Source organism: Staurois parvus, unplaced genomic scaffold (genome assembly GCF_062004578.1).
Source record: "Staurois parvus isolate SC_StPar_1 unplaced genomic scaffold, SC_StPar_1.0 ptg000145l, whole genome shotgun sequence".
Classification (NCBI taxonomy): domain Eukaryota; kingdom Metazoa; phylum Chordata; class Amphibia; order Anura; family Ranidae; genus Staurois; species Staurois parvus.
In genome coordinates, this window is record NW_028317941.1 from 15,742,357 (window position 1) to 15,764,768 (window position 22,412).

Sequence of the window (22,412 nt, forward strand, 5' to 3'; positions counted from 1 at the left end):
TTTCTAGTTTTAATTTACTAAAATCATATCAGAGAAAGGTGAATTCTTATTGTTTGCTGTGAAATGCTCTAGGTTTTCCTATTGAATAATTATTTTTAATACTAAATATAGAGATATATAAAATGTTAAAGACAGAGACAACAAATGATTTTATGATATTGGTAAGATTTGTAGAAGACTGAGCTGCCAGAGGAAAAACGTAGGGTTCTTTCACACTGAGCAACTCCACTCTTCCATTTTTACACATATAAAAATATAACAGATCGGAGGTGACCTGATGTAAATGTATATAAGTCCATTTACATTGGCCGCCCATAGAGCTATCATGGGTCCACCATGTCCACTGGACACAAACTGAACAGGCACGCATACCAAAAATCTGACATCTATCCCATTTAGCTCGGATTCAGCAGGGGATCCACTTAAGGATCCCTGGCTCAATGGAGCAAAGAGGCTCCATGTGAAAGAGCCCTTACCATGCTGAGCATCTCTTAGTACATCTCTGTAGTGAATGTGGCCATGTAATCTTAGAACAACTACAAATTATGAAGACATCCCTGGACTTCTTGGGTAGTTTGATAAGACATTTTATAATGTTTGTTAAATATTCTTGGGAGGTATGATTATTTTGAGGGCTAGACTGAGCATACATAAGCAAAACATTCAATCCTGTTAAGTGTTGGATAAACATGGCTGAGCTAGTGGTACTAGAATTTTATTAAACTCAAAAGCAGGTGTAACTGTTGGGTAGATAAATACTTTTTTTTTTTTACCGGTCTAAAATTAGTAGAATAGGTCCTCCTTAATATGCATCACATACAGAAGCCAGTCACTTACCTAAAAAGCAGCCTTACTAACTATAGGCTTCATTGAGCCCTATGATAAGCATTATCTGTTTGCCAGCAGAGCTTAAAACAACAGCAATGCCTCAAAAACACCCTTGTTTGTTTAGCCTTAAAAGATCAGCCAGTAAATTACTCACATCACCAATTATGTAAGTTCCATTACTCCAAAGAACGACTTGCAAAAACATAAGTACTGGCCTAAGCAGTGCAAACTGAAAGGTACCCAACTTCAAGATAAATAAGGTAACCCTGTAAAAAAGGGAATCAAAGTCAGACTTACATTTCTTATTTTTGGTCTTTTATTTATTCAAAAGGCTAGCATACAAATTAATTTACATTTAGTAAATGTTTAGATACTCTTTAAAATGATTGACGCTGTACCACTAGATTGTAGCAAGGCTGATGTGTTGCCTCTATTTAAAAGGGGTTAAAAGTCTTTACCTAAAAACTACAGACCAGTTAGTTTAAATTATATAGTTGGGAAGATACACTATATTGCCTAAAGTATTGGGACATCCCTTCAAATCAATGGATTCAGGTGTTCCAATCACCTTCATGGTCACAGGTGTATAAAATCAAGCACCTAGGCATGCAGACTGCTTCTACAAACATTTGTGAAAGAATGGGTCACTCTCAGGAGCTCAGTGAATTCAAGAGTGGTAGCGTGATAGGTTGCTGCCTGTGCAAAAAGGTCCATCTGTGAAATTTTCTTGCTACTAAATATTCTACGGTCAACTGTTAGTGGTATTATAACAAAGTAGAAGCAACTGGGAACAACAGACACTCAGCCACAAAGTGGTAGGCCATGTAAAATGTCTGCAGAGTCAATAGCTAAAGACCTCTAACCATGGCCACAGGTGTATAAAATCAAACACCCAGGCATGCAGACTGCTTCTACAAACATTTGTGAAAGAATGGGTCGTTCTCTGGAGCTTAGTGGATTTAAGAGTGGTACCGTGATAGGTTCCCACCTGTGCAATAAGTCCATCTGTGAAATTTACTTGCTACTAAATATTCCATGGTCAACTGTTAGTGGTGTTATAACAAAGTGGAAGAAACTGGGAACAACAACAGTAAGTCATCCATGAAGTGGTAGGCCACGTAAAATTAAGTTGTCAACTGTCTACTGAGTCAATAGCTAAAGACCTCTAACCTTCAGATTAGCACAACAACAGTGTGTAGAGAGCTTCATGGAATGGGTTTCCATGGCCAAGCAGCTGCATCCAAGCCTTACATCACCAAGTGCAATTCAAAGCATCAGATGCAGCAGTGTAAAGCACACAGCCACTAGACTCTAGAGCAGTGGAGACGTGTTCTCTTGAGTGATGAATCACATTTCTCTTTCTGGCAATCCGATGGAAGTGTCTGGATTTGGCAGTTGCCAGGAGAATGGTGCTTGCCTGACTGCATTGTGCCAATTGTACAGTTTGGTGGAGTGGGGATTATGGTGTGTATGGGACTCTAAGACATCAGCATACCAAGACATTTTGGACAATTTTATGCTCACAGCTTTGTGGGAACAGTTTGGGGATGGCCCCTTCCTTTTCCAACATGACTGCACACCAGTGCACAATCCAAGGTCCATAAAGACATGGTCGAGCGAGTTTGGAGTGGAAGAACTTGACTGGCCTGTACAGAGTCCTGACTTCAACCTGATAGAACACCTTTGAGATGAATTAGAGTGGAGACTGCGAGACAGGCCTTCTCGTCCAACATCAGTGCCTGACCTCAGAAATGGGCTTCTGGAAGAATGGTCAAATATTCCCATAGACACTCTCCTAAACCTTGTGGACAGCCTTCCCAGAAGAGTTGAAGCTGTTATAGCTGCAAAGGGTGGGCCAACTCAATACTGAACCCTACAGACTAAGACTGGGATGCCATTAAAGTTCATGTGCGTGTAAAAGGTAGGCATCTTAATCCTTTTGGCAATATAATGTACTTGAGAGTTTGATAAAAGAATACCACATAGAAGGGTTTTTGCTAGAGTACAATAAATTAAGCAATAGACAGCATGAATTCATGAAAGCTCGGAGCTCTCAAACAAATCTGCAATCCTTTAATGAGGAAGTAAAACACATAGAAAAAATAGTTTCTAAAGCAAGCAAATTGGAAGAACTGGAGAAGGGCACCCAAACTAGTAAGAGGCATGGAGGAGCTCAGTTTCTAGGAAATATTAGCTAAACTGAACTTATTCTCTCTTGAGAAAAGGCTATAAGGAGGGGGATATGATCACCATGTATAAATACATAAGTGGTCCATATAGTGAACTTGGTGTAATGGTATGCACTTTAAAAGGACAAGGGGGCACTCTTTACATCTGGAGGAAAAGAGAATTAACCTCCACGTATGGAAAGGCTTCTTCACAGGAAGCTATGAAGATGTGAAATAGATTCCTTCAAGAACTAGTTCTGGCCAGCTCAGTAGGTATGGTACAAATTTTAAAATAAGTAATCAGTCAAATGTCATGTAAATGGTAATTGCGCCTGGTATAAAGTCAGCAAGAACATATATGACATTTGTTTATCTTATTAAACTAGTCTCTTCGTTGAATGGTTTATTTTTTTGTCCAATGTTTGTTTTATTTGATATTAAAATCATTATAGTTATAGTTTTGCAACTTAGTTTTAATCACCAATAGCTGAGCATAATTTATAGTTTGAGTCAGGCTTTAAAGTGGTTGTAAAGGCTGAAGGTTTTTTACCTTCATGTATTCTGTTCTGTGCAGCAGTGCCCCCAGCCCCCTCAACACTTACCTGAGCCTCATCGCGATGTGAATGACTGCCTTGGCTGTCCCGGGTCTCTGCTTCCTCATTGGCATCCTCATAGCCAATGAGGAGAGAGGGGGAGGGCGGGGCCAAGCCGTGGCTCCTTGTTTGAATGGACATGGAGCAGCAGGAGCCCCCATAGCAAGCTGCCAGAAGAGCCTGCATGGGACCTGAGAAAAGGAGGATCCAGGCTGCTCTGTGCAAAATCATTGCACATAGTAAGTATAGACATGTTTGTTATTTAAAAAAAAAATGAACCTTTAGAATCGCTTTAACTCCTTTGCTGCTTGGAGATGGCCAACCTTTTTTCAGATGATGAGCTAATTTTTTAGTTTTCATACAGTATATAGCAGTTAAAATGTTATGGTCATAAAAAGTTCATTAACGAAAACCCTCTTATAATTTTTGAAACCACAGAACATATAGCAAAAAAAAAAAAATAATACTATCCTTCATTTTGTACATCCCATTATGTATCTGCAAATGTTTATTAAAACTATATTTTCAATCAAAAATATGAACATTAACCTAGAAAAAAATGTTATTAGCAAAATTGTCTCTGTAATAGAAGATAAAGTTGTGTTCTGGTGCACTGGGTTAGTGTGTGTGTCATGCAGTAATATGCAAGGTGTCAAATACATGCACTGCCAACACAGCAAGCATACAAAAATAGATATACATCAAATTTTTTTTCTTCAAAACTGTACTACAGTGCATGGTAATGTGTTATAATGCATTGCAATGCATGTCATTGCAGGTGTGTTGGCAAGGTATGTTGGTGTGCCAATAAAAATGAATGGTACAGCATTACAAATGCATGTTACTGCACCTCAAGTGTGTGAATAGGCCCTAAAACGTCTGCTTGTTGCTGTTAACTTGCAGTTTCAAAGGGAAAAATGTTTATACAGTAAAGTGCATGTAAAACACAAAATGCAAAAATGTGACTTCTGATGTACAAAGCTGCACAAAACATTTCATTCTCACAACACGTAAAGATTAATTAAAAATGCCCTAATAAAAATGCATTTAGGAAGAGAGGTGTAAACAAGCCCTTAGGGAACATACAAGTTTATCTCACCTGTTAATATCTTTCCTTGGAAAGCATAGACAACAACAGCAAAGTGGGCCAGTGTTGAGCTGAAGTTTTTGTGCCCCGAACCTCTTGAGGAATTCTCTTCTGCCACCACATTCACTTACCAACATAAGTTGAAACTTGTGTATAACAACAGCGAGAAACCTTTAATAAGAAATAACAAAAAAGTGGTACCTTACAGTTTTACTGTAACTTACTGTTTAAAAAAAAATCAAACCTTTATAAAAAAACCCAAAAAAAAACAAAAACATATTCAATATGCAGTGTTAGCAACAGTAATAAAGATGTCTCTCTATCATTTTACTCCCTCTTCTTATCCCTTCACTCCATTCAGGCCCAAACTGGCATTTTGATGACTTTTGCAACCATCAGATGAGCTGAATGTTTACCCCCCCTGCCGGCCACCATGATTCATTATTAGGAAGGTATATTAAGAGGAAATGTCAAAAATATGTCAGACTGCACCTTCAGGGGGCGTAGGATTTTGTACTGCCTGTGTTCATGTGCATGTGGACCGTCTATGTGTTTTGTTCTGCTGCTTAAAAAAAAAGGCGCATGTTCGGTTTTATGTGCATTGTGGTGTGTTAGCAGCCCATTTACATTTTTTAATTTTGAATGGACTGCTTTAAGTAAATGCACATTCATGTGTAAACCACTGTTTGCAGACTCAAACATTGCATTAGCTCATGTGAATGTTTTTTATTTTGTTCATTTCAGATTGACCAGGGGGTATGCTGTGTGTGTGTGTGTGTGTGTGTGTGTTTATGTGTGGGGGTAATATTTTTTTTTCCAATTGGTTGAAAATATTGGTTATAATAATTATACTTCAAAAAGGAGCTTCCCCCCCCCCAAAAAAAAAAAAAAAAAAAAAAAAAAAAAAAAAGGAAAAATCAGAAGCTACAAATACTGTACTGCTGACTTTTAAGAAAAGGACTCTGGCCTGTCCAGGGATCCAGTGCTGTCCTCACCCAGCTGCTTCTTCACCAGTCTTTGGGTCCATGTCACTGCATTATTACTATACCTGGCCATACATGGGTCGAATTATGAAAGAATTTTCTAAGAATTTTCATTCTAATTTCGCATCATTAGTAGGCCACAAAAACGGCAGATTTTCGAGCGATCGAATTTGTGTGATCAGGCATGTTGGAAATTTTTAGAAAAACTAATTAATTTCTAATCAATGATGTGAGAATTGTGTCAGAAATGTAATTGAAAAAGAAAACAGCACGAGCTGTGACCTGAAAAGAAAAAAAAATTCTTGGCCACGAAAATGCTTTTCTGTAGCAACATAAAAGTGAAATTAAAAGCTTTGTTGGTCGAATTTCAAAATCAATGGTGGCACCATCGGGTTACAGAATGCACAAAATTTCCGATTCTGTCCCAGAATGCTGCAGGCAAAGATGGGGGTGAACTTCCACTTCAATCGCCAAGGCAATTCGGGCAGAATGGATAGGAGGCATCTCTGAAAACCAGGTAGATGCTGCCCTTTTTGGGTGAAGTTCCACTTTAAGTAAATTAACTCAAGGAAGTGAAAAGGGAAACAGTTTCTTGTTTGTAAAACATGGAAGATGTAATAGAAGGGGGATTCTCTGCTTTAGGGCTCTTTCACACGGACGGTCCGATCGGGTCTGCTTGTCCATTCTCCTCTATGGAGTGGCACCAACATCCGATCCAATCCACCAAAAAGGGATGGATAGGGATCCAATTCCCTTTCTGTCTGTTGGATTGTGTTGGATGAAAAATGGACAGGCTGTCTGTTTTCATCTGACCGCCCATTGAGGAGAGTGAGCAGCTCTGTGTCGGCGCTGCAGCAGCAGAGCAGACACAGAGCGGTCATCCGCTTGCTCAGCAGGGATCAGCGGAGAGATCCCCCCCGATGAGCAAGCGGATCCGCTAAACGGGTCCTCTCCATGTAAAAGGACCCTTAATGCAATGTGCTCCTACAACACTGTAGAAAATGCAAGGCAATATTACTGAGATTAATACTGTATATATAAAAAGGGCCTTACTATACATACACAGAAGCAGTGAAGTCTGTGAACATAGTACTTCTAGGAATCCACATTCCCACGCATGATGTTGTAGTAATTATCTGCAAACACAATGACAAGAGAGTGCATTTTAAAAGGCAAAAACATGCATTGGAGACAATGAGACATCTTAATTTTCTGACATATAAGATTAAAGTATATGGTTTACTAATCACTGTGGGTAGATCCCCTTTACATACATATTATTTCTACCCCAATAGCAAGGAATTGCTAAAGGTCCAAGGATTAGGACCAGCATAACACAGAATGTGGTGTACCCTTTTTAATAGTCTCTGTGTGTTGGTATATATGGGCCAAACAACCTTCCTATATTGTGTTAGAATTCACAAACCCAAAAATATGGGTTACAGGTTTCTTTAGAGGAAACAGGAACATTCTTCCTCATTGCATCATCAAAAATAGTAATAAACATTAATCCAGAAGAAAGTTGACACATCATATGTAAAACTTTTCAGGAAATATAAACATTAGGTCTTAAATTGGATGGTTTTGGAGATCTTACCGGCAATCTTGCGTAAGAATGAGCTTAATTCAAACTTGCCAGTAATTTTAAATGTAAAAAATAGAAGTCTTGTCTAAGAAAAGGAACCTTAAAAAGTACCTATTTTTCCTTTGTTTCACTGTGTTACTAAAAACACATCCTTCCAGAAACTAGGGCTGGGTTTTTCAACAAGAAAGAGTGATTTTTTTTTGGCCACTGAGGTGCTCTCTTGTAGCTGTGGAGCTTACCTGCAGGAATATTGCTTAGTAACAAATTAAAACCAGGGTTAACCAGGAACAGAAAAAGGCTTTTCTGTATTTAAAAAAAAAATGTAAAAAAAAAAAAAAAAGAAAGGATGGTAATAACAGACTTTTTGTGCAGCTAGCTATTAGCTAGGACTTTTACATTTAAGCTACATGCACATAGGCACATTTGCCCATGCAGTTTTACTGGTGTTTTGTATGTCCTAGAGGTGAACACAACCACCCATAGACATGAACTGGTGAAGGTAGCGCATGCACACAGACATAATGCAATACTTTATAAGCATTAAAACTGTGCGCATGTGTTACTTTGTGCAAATAATTATGTACAGCCGCCTTCATCCATTTATGTCTATGGGTGGCTGTAAGCAGCATCTACAACATCTAAGAAAAGAAAAATGCAGTGTAGTGTCTTTACACTACATGGGTAAATGTGCCCATGTGCATATAGCCTTCATGTCAATGGGCGGTAGACATGTGTACACCAAAAATTCTCATTTGTTTCATTTCGGATGCATTAATTCGTTGAAGATTTTCGTTTTGTCAATTTTGTTATGTTGAATTGTTTTGTTTCGTATCCTCTGCATTAATTTCGTATGTTGGTCGGTCCAAGTGAATGTGCAGTTTTTTCCAGAAGATTGCTATAGATTTTTTTTTGGTTTCAATATTTTAGGTGGATTCATTATTCATATATCGAAACTATTCGATATTTTAGGATGCAACTAAATAAATATAATGCAAGCGGCCCCACATTTTTCAAACCTAAGAATTGGATTAGACTGTGGAATTGAACTGACTGACTGTAACAATTACAAATTAAATTTTAATCACAAAATGTACACAAATACAAAAATTATCGAATAAAAATTGAAAGTTGAATGAATTTCCTCATGGGACCGAATTACTATCACATCATTTGACATCGTCCGAATAAATGCATTTGTGAATTTTGTTATAACTTTTTCAGACTCATTGGCATTTGTTCCTATGTTCATTTGGAGATTCATATATATCCGAATCGCCAAAAAATTTAATTTTCCTCCAAAAGTCAATTCGTAGCAAAACAAAAACACCCATGTTTAAAGAACAGCTGTAAGTAGCTCTAGGACATCCAGAACACTAGAAAAATAAAGTGTCTTTATGGCAAAAGGGCAAATGTGCCCATGTATACCTTTTAGTATAAAAAAGCTGAGAGCTTTCAAGTAGTTTTGGATGTATACTTTACAGATTTTAAAGCCCAAAAATCTTATCTCCTGCTGGACCAATAGTTTACATTTTTTACACATGCCAAAAATCTTATTTTTGGCCTGAAGAATAATATGTATAACCCCTAAAACATGGTATATTTTTGAAAGCACAGGAACTGTACAGCAAAAAGATGGTAGGTGGAAATTTCTATGTTGGGATTTCTGCACCCCCTAGAAGTAATAAGACCGCTTTACAGGTCCCGATGATTCCTTCCATACATCTTGTAGGGGTTGAAGTAGAACTCAAGCCAAAACTTGTTTTTAGTTTGGGATTGGGTATGGAAGAGTTTGAATCTCCCCCTGTGCCCTTTTGGACAAAGTCTCCTTTTTCTGTCCTAGAGACACAACAGGAAATAAATAGAAATATGCTCAAAGTGAGTTAAAATCTCGAGCAGGTGTTCCATTGGGAAGACATCTCCCCACCTCCTGTTCTGATGGAAACCACAATTTTTTTTAAAGTTTTGGATTTCAAATTGATTTTGGTCCTGTGACTCAGACCACCAGGACAAACCATGAGGGTTGATGTAGACAGGAATAAAAGCCTTCAAACAGTTTTAACCCTTATGTACCATACAAAACAAGAACAGGTGCACGACCTGAAATGATTCAAAGCTTGCACAATTACATACTGTAGCTTATATGCCTAGTAGATCAGACTTGTATCTTCTGGGGAGGGAGAACTTTTTTAACTTTGCTCAGCTCTCATTTTTGTGTACCGATAAAAAAGGACCTACAATTATATATCAGTTGTACTTACTGGGGCGCCAGCATTCACCCAGATGATTATTGATTTTTTGGCTCCAGGGATTTTTTTGTACATGTAACATGCTTCTTCTATAAACACTACAACTGCAATTACTGACATAAATGTTAGAATTGCAAACAGCACCTGTCCAGTTGTGTCAAGCTCTAGAAAATAAAATAGAAATATGTTGGTTAATAATAACCCTGGTAAATAAAAGTAAATGGTAATACTGGTTAGGTACAACTGCGGTTATTTTATTCAAAGTAAGTACTCACTCACAGACATTAACTGAGAAAAGGTTATTTTCTGTAGTAATAATTGTACTACTCCCAAAGCAGTCATATTTCAGAAAGTGGTGTTAACAGGGATGATAGACACATGACACTGCTGTATGTTATAAGATAGGTCTGTAAACGTGTTAGTTCCCCTCTTTAAAGGTGAAGCTCTACCCTGTCTGCAGACAGACAGTCTTACTTTATCCTTGATATATATATATATATATATATATATATATATATATATATATATATATATATATAAAATATACACACACACACACACACACACACATATGTAGAATATATACACAGACACATACAGTTGGTGCAGTTACTAGTGCGGTGGTGCATCAGCATAGCAGAACCATGGAGAGCTCAGCAGGAGGTAGTAAGCGAGCCATGTGTCTTCTATGCATGCCCTAGCTCTAGGCCTAATTCAGTCTTTTAGGAGACTAGGATTTAAGAGGATTTCTGTGATTGCAGTGCAGGAATATTGAACTGGTGGAAGAGATGTTAGCATTTAAATATTTAGCTATTTTTTGTTTCATGCATTGTCATTTTACCATTCAGTAAAGTAAGCAGAAAAGCATGTTTTCTGACTGAACATTCCATTAATGGGTAAATTGGGATGAGTATGAACAGTGAAGGCAGGTGTACTGGTGTCTTTTTCAGAACTATGTTCATGAACCATGTAAATCACTCTGTAGACTGAGTTTGCTACTGTTTGGGCCACATGAGTATTTACAAACTGGTAGGCCCTGGAGGTCGCAATATGGTGACAAGTAGCCCAGCTACAAATAGGAAGTAACCCAACCTCTCAAGCTCAAAATTTGCAGAAGGCTCCCTGGTGTGGGAACTGGTTTATCAAATGCCACCAGGGGGTGCTTTCTGTATAAACATTGGGGTATAAATGCATGATCGAGTTGCTTACAGCACCAAATCAAATGTTATATACTGCACAAAATACCTTCTCCCTATATCTAAAGTGCGAATAAAAATTTAGACTTGCAGATGAGTTTTTAAAAAGGATGCTGACCATATACTTTGCAACTTATTACAGATCTAATTGAGAGTGTACAAATACAATGTATTGTGTGAAATCAGTTTAAAGCAACCATAAAAACTCTCTTCTTTTCATAGAGTCTGAATTGGATTTAACAGAAATGTAAATCAAAAGGTCTATCTAAGGCATAGTTCACACAATGAGAATAACGGATGAATGATCATCAGTTCTTTTTGCATGTAAGTCTCATATCAAAAATGAAAAGGTTACTTAAGTAGCACTAGCCCCTTAGGAGTCATTGAGTTTTGGGTCCCCCTTAAGCACAGCCAGGCAACATGCGTTTTTCACACTTTGCACTCTAGACTCAGTAAAACAGTCCTTGAGCTTTGTTCTGTGATTTTATTGAGGGTTAGAAGTTGGATGGGGTTTAGGGGTATATGGGATGCTCGGAGGTACTGTAGAACTTAGACAAACTCCTTAGCAACTACAAAATGTACACAAATGTGAATAGCAACAGTCTCTTTAAGGGGTGCTAAAGCCCCTTCAGTGTACCTCCTCAGACCCTGGATAATTACTCCTCTTCACTCAGGTGTCTTCAGGGTATCCCTGGGCAAGGGTTCCAGAAGCTGCCCATTTAGAACAAGCAGTCCTGGGTGAGAAGCTAGTTGGGTTTTCCACATGACTGCCCTCACCCCTTATCCAGCCCAGGGGGTGAAAGAGTACTCACATTGTCCTTTTCTGTCAGCTTAGTGAGTTGGTAGCTGCCTTCAGGCCTTTCTTGGGCTGGCTCCTTCCCTGTTTCTCAGGATGTCCTCCCTATCAGATAGTGGAGGTCCTCTTTTCCAGCAACTGCCCGTTGGTAGGCACCCTCCCTGGGGATCCCTCTCAGGCTCCAAACTCCAGCTCCTCACTCCATCTTCCATCTGTCTGACTTTGCTCTTCAGGCTCTGTGATATTTGAGGGTTGCCTTGGTCACCATGCTCAGCCTCCTGCCAGGGAATTGGCCAAAGTCCCTCAAACATGCATATCTGGGCCTTCTCCCCTCCTGCTCTGTTCCAGAAAGTTCTCAATTCTCTACAAAGGTGCGAGGGCTCCAGAAGCCCTGATCTGTTAGAGCCTCCCAGACTGTCCTGAGGTTACCTCACTCCCAGGCGGATACTCAGCCTCTGCCTAAAAAAAAAACAAACAAAAAAACAGCCTGGAGGCCATTACACTAAAGTTACAAAAATTGTCGTAAGGCAGAATAAAACTTCGGAAGTGATGTAATGTATTTTTTCCCCTTTCCAAGCATGCATGGTCTTGGTCACTTTTTTCATTCAAACACTGCACTAAATCACATGCAAAAAAAACTTTTGTTCTATTATCTTATGAGAAACATTTTCATGCTTGTCCCTTCAGATATTTTGGCACGAACTGTCATGATCAGCTCCTGAAAGCTGTGTGCCAATGATCAGATTATCAGACGATCATTCCAAAAGCGTTTTTTTTTTTAAATTGATTTTTTTCTCATTGTGTGTACTAGGCATAAGATAAAATATGACAATTTTTAAGTTTGTAAACACTATTCGAAATCATATAAGGGATATTTATTAGGAAAGTGGAGTTTCCCTGTTTTTATACATATTCACTGGACTCATTTTTTGTAATAAAAATAGCAAGAGATGAATATATAGCAATAAGCTAGTATTTATGTTTTTACAAATTCAACTCAATATAAAATGACAAAATTTGCTCTAATGTTTTCAAACCGTATTTCATTCAATGTATCAGATTTTGTTTCTATTAAATGTATCTAATGGACACCGAGTGTAATACAGAAAGGGTCAATTGCAAACAATTGCAATGCTAAATCATAAATAAGTTCATGTCACAAAGATCATTGGCATGGCTCCTATTGTGCTGATGCTTTATGTGATAATTGCAGATTCTCTGCACAGAGTAAGCTTTTAGCATTGCCCACTTTCAAGGGTTTATGGATTTTTGCTAACATGTTTCTTCTGCATTATGATTGCTTGCTTTTTTATCTGACACACAAAACTAGGTTAAAAGTTTAAGAATCCATCCTCCATCTAATTTTTGTAAAATAATATACATGTTGTAGTGTGTAATATAGTATCAACAAAGCTTTTTTCAATTAGATTTTTTTTGTACCAAAATACTTTAACTCATTTCTTTGTGGCAGCCATTCCTCACATACAGTTATTGTATTTTCACTGAACCATTTTATACTGTTGCTCATTATAGCATGTTATACAGAAACCATGCATGCATTGTAAGAAAAGCAAGGCTCTATTTACATCCATGCGTTTTGGTGCATTGCAGACATAGTCTGTTATTTATTTTAGGGGTGTTTCATATGCTTACAAAGTCCTCATGCACACTGGACGTTTTTACAGCTGCTTTTTACGTTTTTTTCTACAGTTAGTAAACTCCCCAGCATGTTATCCTAGGTGTCCATGTACAAAGACTGTAATCAACATTTTTTTGGCATGGACGTTTTTTGTCTGGAAAAAAAACCCAAGACTAGTGGGTTTCTAGAGGAGTTTTTTTAGCTGTAAAAATGCTCTAACGTTGAAAAACGTGGTAAAACGCAGCATACTGGCATTTTTGGACTTTTTTTAACTGAAAAATGCTAAAAAAAAAAAAATGCAAACACGGAAAAACCCCACTAAACGCTAATGAAAAAACGCTAAAAAATACTCATGTTTTTAATGCGACTTTACACAGCTAGTGTTGTCAAAACGACCAGTGTGCATGGAGCCTTAAAGACTGAGAAATTCAGAGCAAAAAGATCATAGTGCAGTGAGTATATGTAACCTAGGCTTTTTTTTCAGCCGGAACTTGGTGGATCTCTATCACTTCTGTCTCAGTCCCTCTGCTCCCCACTATCACTGGTAAACACAGTAGTCTGGCTTCTGTGTTTACAAGCGACAGCTTTTCTCCCAACGGCTCCCACAGATCTGATCTTCTGAGCAGCCCCCACTGAGTGCAGCATGGGAGCAACAGAGATGCCGGAGCCTGGGGTGCAGTGTGGATTCCAACACCCCCACTGGATGATCTTCCTGCAAGTGAGAGAGGCTGAACCACCTACAGTGTGTGTGGAGAGCTGGGTGGGCGCTTCAGCTTATTACAGCAAAAAAAAGTAAGACATGTGAAAGATGGTGGAGCTTTTAAGGAGGGGGGGGGTTGATGATGGCAGTGGGGGGGGGGGGGTTGCATGCTGAGGTCAGAACTGAAGCGGGGTGAAAGTGAGATGGGGATGCAGAGATAGGCAGCTGTAGAAGTAGGCTGAACTCTGCACTCTGTGTGTAGCGTACCCATGAACTCTGCACTCTGTATGCAGCACTCCCCAGAACTCTGAACTATGTATATAGTGCACCCCTGAGCTTTGCACATAGCACTCTCCTGATCTAAGCTGTGTATTACCCCCTCTCCCCCAAACTCTGTACTGTAAATGTATTCTGTAAATGTATTCCTGGTATTTAATGCCTCTTTAGGACCCTCCCACTGTTAGTGAAATTTGACCACACTAATTGTTTTAAAGGGTGTGTGTGTGTGTGTGTGTGTGTGTGTGTGTGTGTGTGTTAGGGATTAGGATTGTGGTTGAATTCCTGCACCTATTTTCTGAGTAAAAAAAAGACCTGTATGTAACCATTTGAATAAAAAATATGTGAATGCACTCACAAACATGGTGAAGGTGAAACCTGTAGTGTGGTATACTGGCTGCCAATGTGACCACAGATCTGTTCAAAGACTCAGGAGTGCTGGGGAAGCTTGGCCAGACAGAATAGGACACACACTGCGGCTCTGGGATAGCCTCACTGACTCTGTGCCCAAGGAGGAAAAGCCACTGGTGTCAGAGTCACGCCAGGTTCCTGAGATGCACGTTTCTGGAGGAATTCCCCCAGAGTGTTAAATAATGAGACTTCTACCATGCCAGTTCCTCCCCTCTACCTTTCTTCTTGGCACCTACGTCATTGGAGTGGTTCTGTTGGAAGTAAAAATAATTCATAAGATGTGTACTAAAGGCTGTTGCATAGTAAAATCCCTGTCTTTGTTACTATGCAACAGATTTCAGTGATGATCTTACAGGATTTTTGTATGTCTAACAGAAACACTTCAATGACAAGGTGAGGACACTGCAGGCAGCCCAGAGGTCGCATGATATGACACTTGCAGAAGTGTTGTTTTTCTGTCTGAATTGTAGGGCTCATATCTTTGCTTAGGTATCCTATATTACTGCAGCAAGAAGGGCTTCTGTGGGTATGTACAATACAGATTGCCATACTTTGTTTAATTGTGAGGGTAGAAGGTAGTGACAAGGTCTTTTTAAGTGTGGAAAATGCTTATAGCTTTATGACAAGTCCTCAGGTTAAAGTTGAAGTTTACATATGTCAATCACCTTTAACAATGCCAGATAAAACCATAAAGATCTAGCAAAGTAGGTGTGGTAGTTTTTGCTTTATTAGTCACAGGCTATTCACCTCTTCTTACCTGTTTCTTTTTATGAGTATCAAGAAAAGCAAATACAGTAAAAATAGAGAAGCAAATAACTGATTTTTTTGCTAACTTCCACTACTTTATTCTATAAGGAAAAAAGTTACACAGGGAAATTTTTCAATGACCGGAAGTCATCAAAATAAACAATCCATTTGGCAAAAATGTTTTTCCAGATGGGGTCCAGTAACAATGGTATGGTTTCCTTACACACCATAAGTGTGTAAATCAGGACGGGCCAGCATTTTCACCCTGTGAATAAAAGCTTGCACATCCATCCAAAACCCTATTGATACATGATGGCTCATTGACATGCTGTATGCTCTACAACTCTGATGTACACAGCACGAAGACCTTCTAAAGCCAAAAAATGTTTCTGGCACATGTTTAAAAGACAAAAACAGCAATATAAATGCTTTTTGAGGAGACCATTTTAATGCAGAGTTTTAACTATACTGTACTTTTACCAGTATAGCAGCCTTATGTCAGAGTCAGATAAATTGTCACTCCGGCCAATTCATTTTTGTTCCTAGCTCAATGTGCTAAAGACAGTGCTAGCTAGCAAAACTTTATAGATATTTTTCCTCATTTATTACATTTACAGTGCTATTTCTGTAATGCATTAGACAAAGTATTTGCTTACACAAGTGCCGTGTTTCCATATGGTTTTGGAATTTCTGTGCATCTTAGCTTTTATAGCCCAAACTGATATGTGATACTTTTCAGCGTTTACAGCCACAGCTTTTTTATTTTAAAAATAATAATCATTATAGAAACTAAAACTCTGTCTAACAACTATAGCTGCCCATAGATCTGAGAGTGTTGCTACTTGAAGTCATCTGAATGCCTGTGGGACAAGCTTTCTGTAGAGCACATTACAAAGTTGAGTCTGAAAGTTTTATAAGTTTTTGTGAATAAAGAGGGTAGGGGTAAGGAGCATAAAGGTCATTCGCTTATGAGGGGAACCTTTGGGACAAATTTTCAAATCTGTCCCAATGCTAAATTTTCCTAATAGCTGGGAACATTGGTGTGAACCCACATAATTTACCAGACAGATTGGATGACGCCTCTTATGTCTGCTGTAGCTTTAGGACACCTGAAGTAAGTGATTGACGTTTATTGAGCATACAGAAAATCATAGGTACACAATGTTAACAACCTGTGTAAACTCTGCTTTATTAGCTGTCTGTAATTATCAATCCTATTTCTATAAGTGCAGATTGCAGAGCGTGCTAAAACTATAAAATATCCCTGTACACAAATCACTGAATGTAGTTCCATGTTTCAGGAAGTACGATAGTAACAAGGAATGATGTGCTCCCAATTGCAACAAGGAACCAGTGGATTAATGGGCCCATTAGCCTCCAAAGTAATTTACAATGTCTGAACTCATTTTGTCTCAGCACTAAAATCTTTTTCAATGATTATACATATAGAATGACAGTGATAGAAGATTGGTTTTATCGTTCGGATTAGAGATGAGCGAAGTATTCAAAAATTCGATTCGACTGATTCGGCGAATTCGTGGAAAAATTTCGATTCGAGTCGAATATATTCGCTGCGAATTTAACTTATAAAAGGGTGTTTCTAGGCTTCAGAGAGACTTTATATTAGTGCAGAACATTGTACCTTTAATTTAAATGCCCTTGGAGTCTGCTGGGGAAGAGAAATAATACTGACAGTCAGTATGACATGCAGATGAGTGCCGTCGATCTTAGAATCACCGCACACTTCACTCATTTGGGCAGTCACGGGGCCAAAACCAGAGTGTGGAGCCACAGTGTGGCGGTGGAGGCAGCAGCAATGGGAGGCCATACAGCACCCTATGACAAAAATGGAAACCACCAGCAGTGTGAGGAGACCTGAAAGTGGCACATGGCAGAGTGTGGCGATGGAGACAGCAGCAATGGGAGGCCGAACAGGGACCCATGACACACTCTGGACCTGGCAGCAGCATGAGGAGGCGGTACAGGGGCCCATGACAGATTACAGGCCTGGCAGCAGCATGAGGAGTCGGTACGGGGGCCCATGACAGATTACGAGCCTGGCAGCAGCAACTTGGACAGGAGGACGTTCAGCTTCTGCACCGTCGGGTGCGTGCTCGCAAACTGTTGTCTCTTGGAAACGGATTCCAAGAAAGACTGCTGACGGAATCCGTGAAGAGGAGTAGCAGGAGAAGGAGCATCTGAACGAGCGGAATATGCCAACAAGCGACAACAGGGGCCCATGACAGATTACGGGCCTGGCAACAGCATGAGGAGTCGGTACGGGGGCCCATGGCAGATTAGGGGCCTGGCAGCAGCTATGGGAGGCCCGTAATCTGCCAGCACCCTATGACAAAAAATGGAACCCACCAGCAGTGTGAGGAGACCTGAAAGTGGCACATGGCAGAGTGTGGCGATGGAGACAGCAGCAATGGGAGGCCGTACAGGGACCCATGACAGACTCTGGACCTGGCAGCAGCATGAGGAGGCGGTATAGGGGCCCATGGCAGATTAGGGGCCTGGCAGCAGCTATGGGAGGCCCGTAATCTGCCAGCACCCTATGTCAAAAAAATTGAACACACCAGCAGTGTGAGGAGACCTGAAAGTGGCACATGTTTGGGGCATGATTCATGACGGATTTAGTCAGTTGTGTCAGGAACTGGTGGTTTGAAATCCAGACTAATCCACGCCTGATTCATTTTCACAAACGCGAGTCTCTCCACACTTTGGGTGGACAGTCGTGTCCTCCGCGGAGTTGCAATACCTCCTGCCGCACTAAACACGCGCTCCGATGCCACGCTACTGGCCGGGCATGACAGCCTTTCAAGGGCAAATTCAGCTAGTTGGGGCCAAAGGTCAAGTTTCGTTGCCCAGTAGTCAAGGGGATTGTCTACCTCGGTTGGCAGGGTGCTGTCCAAGTAGGCCTAAGCCTGTTTGAGGTCCTGCTCCAGGTCCACCTGATGCTGCTGCTGCTGCGGCTGGTTAGTAGTTTCCTCACTGCGCTGGTGAAGAAAGCTACTCATCATCGACTGCAGACTGAGGCAGCTGCTGCTGGTGGAGCTGCCACTGCTCCTACCACCCCACCCCTCCCCTGCTGCCATGGCAGTGGAAAGCGAGCGCACAGGGCCCACAGTGTCTGAGGATGGACGTTGGCGCAGACAGGCAGAGACCAGCTGACTACATAGGTGGTTTTTATAGTACGTTATTTTGGCCTCCCTCTTAGCAGGTGTGAAAAAGGCCACCATTTTTGAACGGTAGCGAGGGTCCAACAAGGTGGACAGCCAAAAGTCATCCCTCTGTCTGATGGTTATTATTCGGCTGTCGGTACGCAAGCAAGCGAGCATGCTATGGGCCATTTGTGCCAAGGAATGCGAGGGACTCCCTGCCTCCATCTCCACAGCATACTGCCACGGTGCGTCTGGGTCCTCTGTCTCCTCCTCCTCCTCCTCTACCAGATGCTCCTGCTCCTCCACTCCTGTCCGCTGAGTGGAAAAACCACCCATTTCACTCAATAATTCCTGAGCACCAATGTCCTCCTCTACCTCCTCCTCTTCTTCCTGTCCTGCCCCCACAGGGGTCATGTGGCGTTGAGATCTGTGCGCCACATCTACCGCACCCTGACCAGCCATTGTTAACAGCATTTGTTCCAGGACGTGCAACAGAGGAATGACGTCGTTCATCCCATAGTCCTGCCGACTCACGAATAGCGTGGCCTCCTCAAAGGGCCTGAGCAAGCGCAGGTGTCACGCATGAGCTTCCAATGGCTGACATCTAAGTTACACAGGGAGTACCTTTATCCGCTTTTAACATCAGGAAATCTGTGATGGCCTTTTGCTGTTCGTAAAGGCGGTCTAACATATGTAGGGTTGAATTCCACCTTGTTGCAACGTCACAGCATGAGGAGTCGGTACGGGGGCCCATGGCAGATTAGGGGCCTGGCAGCAGCTATAGGAGGCCCGTAATCTGCCAGCACCCTATGTCAAAAAATGGAACACACCAGCAGTGTGAGGAGACCTGAAAGTGGCACATGGCATGAGACACTGTGGACCTGGCAGCAGCATGAGGAGGCGGTACAGGGGCCCATGGCAGATTAGGGGCCTGGCAGCAGCTATAGGAGGCCCGTAATCTGCCAGCACCCTATGACAAAAAATGGAACACACCAGCAGTATGAGGAGACCTGAAAGTGGCACATGGCAGAGTGTGGCGATGGAGACAGCAGCAATGGGAGGCCGTACAGAGACCCATGGCAGACTCTGGACCTGGCAGCAGCATGAGGAGGCGGTACAGGGGCCCATGGCAGATTAAGGCCTGGCAGCAGCAATGGGAGGCCCGAATGGTGACGCTGCATATGCTGACGCAATGCTGTAGTCCCAACATGGGCCCCCTGGCCACGCTTGACTTTCTGGCCACATAGTCGACATACGGCTACGTTTACTTCCTCGGGCGGCTTGACGAAAAATTGCCACACCGCCGAGTAGGAAACTTTGCCCCCGCTACTCCTCACTGGCTGACTGCTACTTCCTCCGTGCACACCGGCACCACTACTGGCCGTGGTGGTAGGCTGCAGTGGAGCTGGTGCTCTACTCCGTGGCCGTTTGCCTCCACTGACACTGCTGCGACCCTGCTGCCTCCTGGCAGCAGCAATGGGAGGCCGTACAGGGACCCATGACACACTCTGGACCTGGCAGCAGCATGAAGAGGCGGTACAGGGGCCCATGGCAGATTACGGGCCTGGCAGCAGCTATGGGAGGCCCGTAATCTGCCAGCACCCTATGACAAAAAATGGAACACACCAGCAGTGTGAGGAGACCTGAAAGTGGCACATGGCAGGGGCATGATTCATGGCGGATTTAGTCAGTTGTGTCAGGAACTGGTGGTTTGAAATCCAGACTAATCCACGCCTGATTCATTTTCACAAACGTGAGTCTCTCCACACTTTGGGTGGACAGTCGTGTCCTCCGCGGAGTTACAATACCTCCTGCCGCACTAAACACGCGCTCCGATGCCACGCTACTGGCTGGGCATGACAGCCTTTCAAGGGCAAATTCAGCTAGTTGGGGCCAAAGGTCAAGTTTCGTTGCCCAGTAGTCAAGGGGATTGTCTACCTCGGTTGGCAGGGTGCTGTCCAAGTAGGCCCAAGCCTGTTTGAGGTCCTGCTCCAGGTCCACCTGATGCTGCTGCTGCTGCAGCTGGTTAGTAGTTTCCTCACTGCGCTGGTGAAGAAAGCTACTCATCATCGACTGCAGACTGAGGCAGCCGCTGCTGGTGGAGCTGCCACTGCTCCTACCATCCCACCTTTTCTGCCATGGCAGCGGAACGCGAGCGCACAGGGCCCACAGTGTCTGAGGATGGACGTTGGCGCACAAAGGCAGAGACCAACTGACTACATAGGTGGTTTTTATAGTACGTTATTTTGGCCTCCCTCTCAGCAGGTGTGAAAAAGGCCACCATTTTTGAACGGTAGCGAGGGTCCAACAAGGTGGACAGCCAAAAGTCATCCCTCTGTCTGATGGTTATTATTCGGCTGTCGCTACGCAAGCAAGCGAGCATGCTATGGGCCATTTGTGCCAAGGAATGCGAGGGACTCCCTGCCTCCATCTCCACAGCATACTGCCACGGTGCGTCTGGGTCCTCTGTCTCCTCCTCCTCCTCCTCTACCAGATGCTCCTGCTCCTCCACTCCTGTCCGCTGAGTGGAAAAACCACCAATTTCACTCAATAATTCCTGAGCACAAATGTCCTCCTCTACCTCCTCCTCTTCTTCCTGTCCTGCCCCCACAGGGGTCATGTGGCGTTGAGATCTGTGCGCCACGTCTACCGCACCCTGACCAGCCATTGTTAACAGCATTTGTTCCAGGACGTGCAACAGAGGAATGACGTCGTTCATCCCATAGTCCTGCCGACTCACGAATAGCGTGGCCTCCTCAAAGGGCCTGAGCAAGCGGCAGGTGTCACGCATGAGCTGCCAATGGCTGACATCGAAGTTACACAGGGGAGTACCTTATCCGCTTGTAACATCGTGAAATCGGTGATGGCCTTTCGCTGTTCGTAAAGGCGGTCTACCATGTGTAGGGTTGAATTCCAGCTTGTTGCAACGTCGCAGATCAGGCGATGCTGTGGAATTCCGTTCTGCCGCTGCAGCTCAAGGAGGGTGTGCTCTGCGGTGTAGGAATGGCTGAAATGCATGCAAGGTTTACGTGACATTTTAAGGATGTCTTGCAGTGGGATGGTGGATTTTAGGAACCGCTTGACAACCAGATTGAACACGTGAGCCATGCATGGCGCATGGCACAACCTTCCTTGACGCAGAGCAGACACAATGTTCTTTCCGTTGTCGGTCAACATGGTTCCGATTTTCAGTTTGCGCGGAGACAGCCATCTGTCGATTTCTCTGTTCATTACTCTGAGAAGTTCCTCCCCTGTGTGACTACGTTCGCCTGGACCTGGCAGCAGCATGAGGAGGCGCTATAGGGGCCCATGGCAGATTAGGGGCCTGGCAGCAGCTATGGGAGGCCCGTAATCTGCCAGCACCCTATGTCAAAAAAATTGAACACACCAGCAGTGTGTGAGGAGACCTGAAAGTGGCACATGGCAGAGTGTGGCGATGGAGACAGCAGCAATGGGAGGCCGTACAGGGACCCATGAGAGACTCTGGACTTCGCAGCAGCATGAGGAGGCGGTATAGGGGCCCATGGCAGATTAGGGGCCTGGCAGCAGCTATGGGAGGCCCGTAATCTGCCAGCACCCTATGACAAAAAATGGAACACACCAGCAGTGTGTGAGGAGACCTGAAAGTGGCACATGGCATGAGACACTGTGGACCTGGCAGCAGCATGAGGAGGCTGTACAGGGGCCCATGGCAGATTAGGGGCCTGGCAGCAGCTATGGGAGGCCCGTAATCTGCCAGCACCCTATGACAAAAAATGGAACACACCAGCAGTGTGTGAGGAGACCTGAAAGTGGCACATGGCAGAGTGTGGCGATGGAGACAACCCACCGACTGTTTTGCTCGCTGCCAAGCTGCCACCCTCTTCTCCTGATGATGCGAAAGCAATAGCCTGATGACGACGAGGCTGCCAAGTGCGATCAGCCTCATCATCATCAATTAGGGTCTCCGCCTCACTACTAGCTCCCTCGGCTGCGTGTGGGTCAGGAGACAGA

The 22,412-nt window shown here is 42.7% G+C and overlaps 1 protein-coding gene across 1 annotated transcript in view; it reads right to left on the reverse strand.

Moving 5' to 3' along the window:
* The window catches only part of LOC149464942 (organic solute transporter subunit alpha-like), a 51,005-nt gene that overhangs the window by 17,394 nt on the left and 11,199 nt on the right, over positions 1-22,412 (reverse strand). The window contains exons 2-5 of the mRNA XM_089673897.1: positions 9,503-9,654; positions 6,722-6,795; positions 4,689-4,847; positions 983-1,094 (exon numbers count right to left, since the gene is read on the reverse strand). Of these exons, the coding sequence (XP_089530023.1) occupies positions 983-1,094; positions 4,689-4,847; positions 6,722-6,795; positions 9,503-9,654 (497 nt within the window). The remainder of the gene's footprint in view (positions 1-982; positions 1,095-4,688; positions 4,848-6,721; positions 6,796-9,502; positions 9,655-22,412) is intronic.